The following is a 2,495-nucleotide window of genomic DNA, read 5'->3' as shown; positions in this document are numbered from 1 at the left end:
TGGCACAGAATTGATGAGTGCCTCAGGAATGTTCTTATTAATGAGTTCCACACACTCCCCTGGGAAAAATCCAGCCTGTAACAAGAAGAGAAGCCAACTATTGCATGCAGCACTTCTCAGATCTGAACTGTTAAACCAAAAGGCACGTAACATTTCCCTCAGAACGTGCTTGCCTGACGTTCCATAAGACTATCCAGCAGAAAATGGCCATAGTTCACAGCATAAAGGTAATAATTTTTCAACATTTGCAGCCAAAGGCAAGGTCCTCTGACACCGACACAAGGAAACTGTTTATGTCCACTGGGCATCCTGTGCAGGCAGAGCAGCTCTAAGCTGAGATTCCTGCCTTTACTGAAGTTGCACTCTCCAGTCTGAAGCTTGTGCCTACCTGGAAGCCGAGCTTGCCTCTCCACCAGGGGGTCAGCTCCTTTGGTGGCATGTCGATGACACAGATGATGTCTCCCACCTGCAAGAGATTGCAACGTCAATCCCAGCTTCAGCACGGCTGGGAGGAAAGCACAGCTCAAATGACTGCATTCTTCTGCACTGCCAAACATCGCCGAGCATGAGAGCACTTGCACCAGTGCAGCTCTGAAGGCATTTGCCATTGTAAAATTGAGCAACAAGGAACGCCTTGAACTGCTTACCTCAAAGGAGAGTTCATCCGCTGCCTGGGCAACGTATCTCTTAATAGCATGGGCAGCAGCAATAGCTGGAACATTCACAGGTGCCACCTCATGGTCCAGCAGGGGCTTCCCCTTGTTCTCAGCCTGAAACAGAGAGCACAGGCCACGGTGAGGAGCTGGGAACCAACAAGGAGGATTTCAAGGTGAGGAGCACATCTGCAGAGAAAGCTGCAGGAAATGCACTTGGTCCTTATCATGGGCACTTCAGAAGGAACTGCAAGTCTAATAACGGCTGTTTCTCTCCCTGGTGTGCAGCAGGCACACGCCAGGCAATGCAAAGATGCATCTCTCCCCACCCAGACTAATCAGCAATGGCACTGATGCAGACAGGTGGCCTTGTCCATTTTGCCCCCTCCTTTCCTGCGCTCTTTGTGCAGGAAGGCTGACTGTTTCAGATGCTAGGAGACCGTGAAGAGGGAAACCAAAGCTACGGCTGCAGTTACAAGGTGCAAACAGTGCCATTGCAAGCACCAAGCAGCTCTCTTGAGCAGTCCAACCAACAGCGAGGCCAAACAGAGCAGAGAATGATTGTTGTTTCTGCAGCCATTTCAAGGGAAAAGTCAGTAGAGGACAAACACAACACCCGAGATGGCTCTGGTACTTTTATAAACTTGCCACACTTGCACTACTGTCTTGCCACAGAGGAGCTCCCTTGGAAAGCAGGAGAGCACATCTGCGGCTCACTCTGCTGGCTGCAGTCAGGGAACAAAGACCAATCAGAGCTTCATACTCTACCTCTGTCCATGCCAGGTCAGGCCCACAGCTGATCTCGCTGCACGCCACAGCCATCAGCGTAGGTGTGACAAGCTGGAACTGAAAAGAAACACACTTTTATTTTCTCTGTTCACATCTCTGCTGTGCTCCCTACAGCTGTCGGGCACACTCACACAGCCCAAGCACGCCTGCTGGTGTCCCTGGTGATGCTGTGCAGCTCTGCACAAGCTGGGGCTGGGACTCTTTGCCTAAGGGATTGCTTTCCATAAAACCAGCTGGTCACAGCACCACAGACAGCATCCTTCTGAGGGCTGAGCTGCAGAGCACGTGGAGAAAACCCACACGTGACCAGCGTCCCATCAAAGCTGGATGAGGCTGTGTTACTAAACATGGGGCGTCACGGGCTGCTAAAGCATGTGGGGAGACAAACCATGGCAGGTACCTGGCAAGAGATCAGAACGAGGAAGAGAAATCTCACGAATCCGCAGCCGTTCCTTGTCACTTTGCTCTGATCTTCCACGAGCAAAAGCTGCAGCAGGGAAGCAGGCAGAGGGTGGAGAGAGGAGAGAGAAAGAGCAGGTCAGTTTGCTTCCACGGTTTAGCAAAGACTACGACGGAAAATCCAAAATCTGCCCTCCCTCAACTTAAAAACTTAAGTTTTCAACTTAAAACCATTTCCCCTTGTCCTGCTGTTATCTACCCTTTCAAAGAGTTGATTCCCCTCCTCTTTTTAGGCTCCCTTTAGGTACTGAAGGCTGCCATGAGGTCACCCCACAGCCTTCATTTCTCCAGGCTGAACAAGCCCAGCTCCCTCAGCCTGTCTTTGCAGGGGAGGTGCTCCTGTCCCCTGATCATCTCTGTGGCTCGCCTCTGGACCCTCTCCAACAGCTCCCTGTCTTTCTGGACACTGTACTGCAGCTGGGGCCTCACAAGAGCAGAGCAGGGGGGGACGATCACCTCCCTGTCCCTCATGGCCACCCCTCTGCTGATGGAGATAATGTGATCCTATGAGCTCCGCCAGCCAGCAGTTCTCAGCACTCACTGTCCCCCCGTCTCTCCCACACTGTCTCAGCTTACCTACAAGGTGCTGCACAG

The 2,495-nt window shown here is 52.0% G+C and overlaps 1 protein-coding gene across 1 annotated transcript; it reads right to left on the bottom strand.

The window, feature by feature from the left end:
* Positions 1–328: 328 nt before the first annotated feature.
* On the bottom strand, positions 329–2,104 carry LOC149912193 (rho GTPase-activating protein 33-like). The gene is made up of 4 exons (XM_090130935.1): positions 1,843–2,104; positions 1,422–1,499; positions 648–770; positions 329–466 (listed from the first exon to the last, which is right to left on the bottom strand). Exons 2-4 carry the CDS (start codon positions 1,473–1,475, stop codon positions 329–331), a joined length of 315 nt encoding a protein of 104 aa, XP_089987061.1. The 5' UTR covers positions 1,476–1,499; positions 1,843–2,104.
* Positions 2,105–2,495: the final 391 nt, after the last annotated feature.

The sequence above is a fragment of the Phasianus colchicus genome, chromosome Z (genome assembly GCF_987193195.1).
Source record: "Phasianus colchicus chromosome Z, bPhaCol1.hap1.1, whole genome shotgun sequence".
Lineage (NCBI taxonomy): Eukaryota > Metazoa > Chordata > Aves > Galliformes > Phasianidae > Phasianus > Phasianus colchicus.
This window is presented reverse-complemented; position numbering and strand designations above follow the sequence as displayed.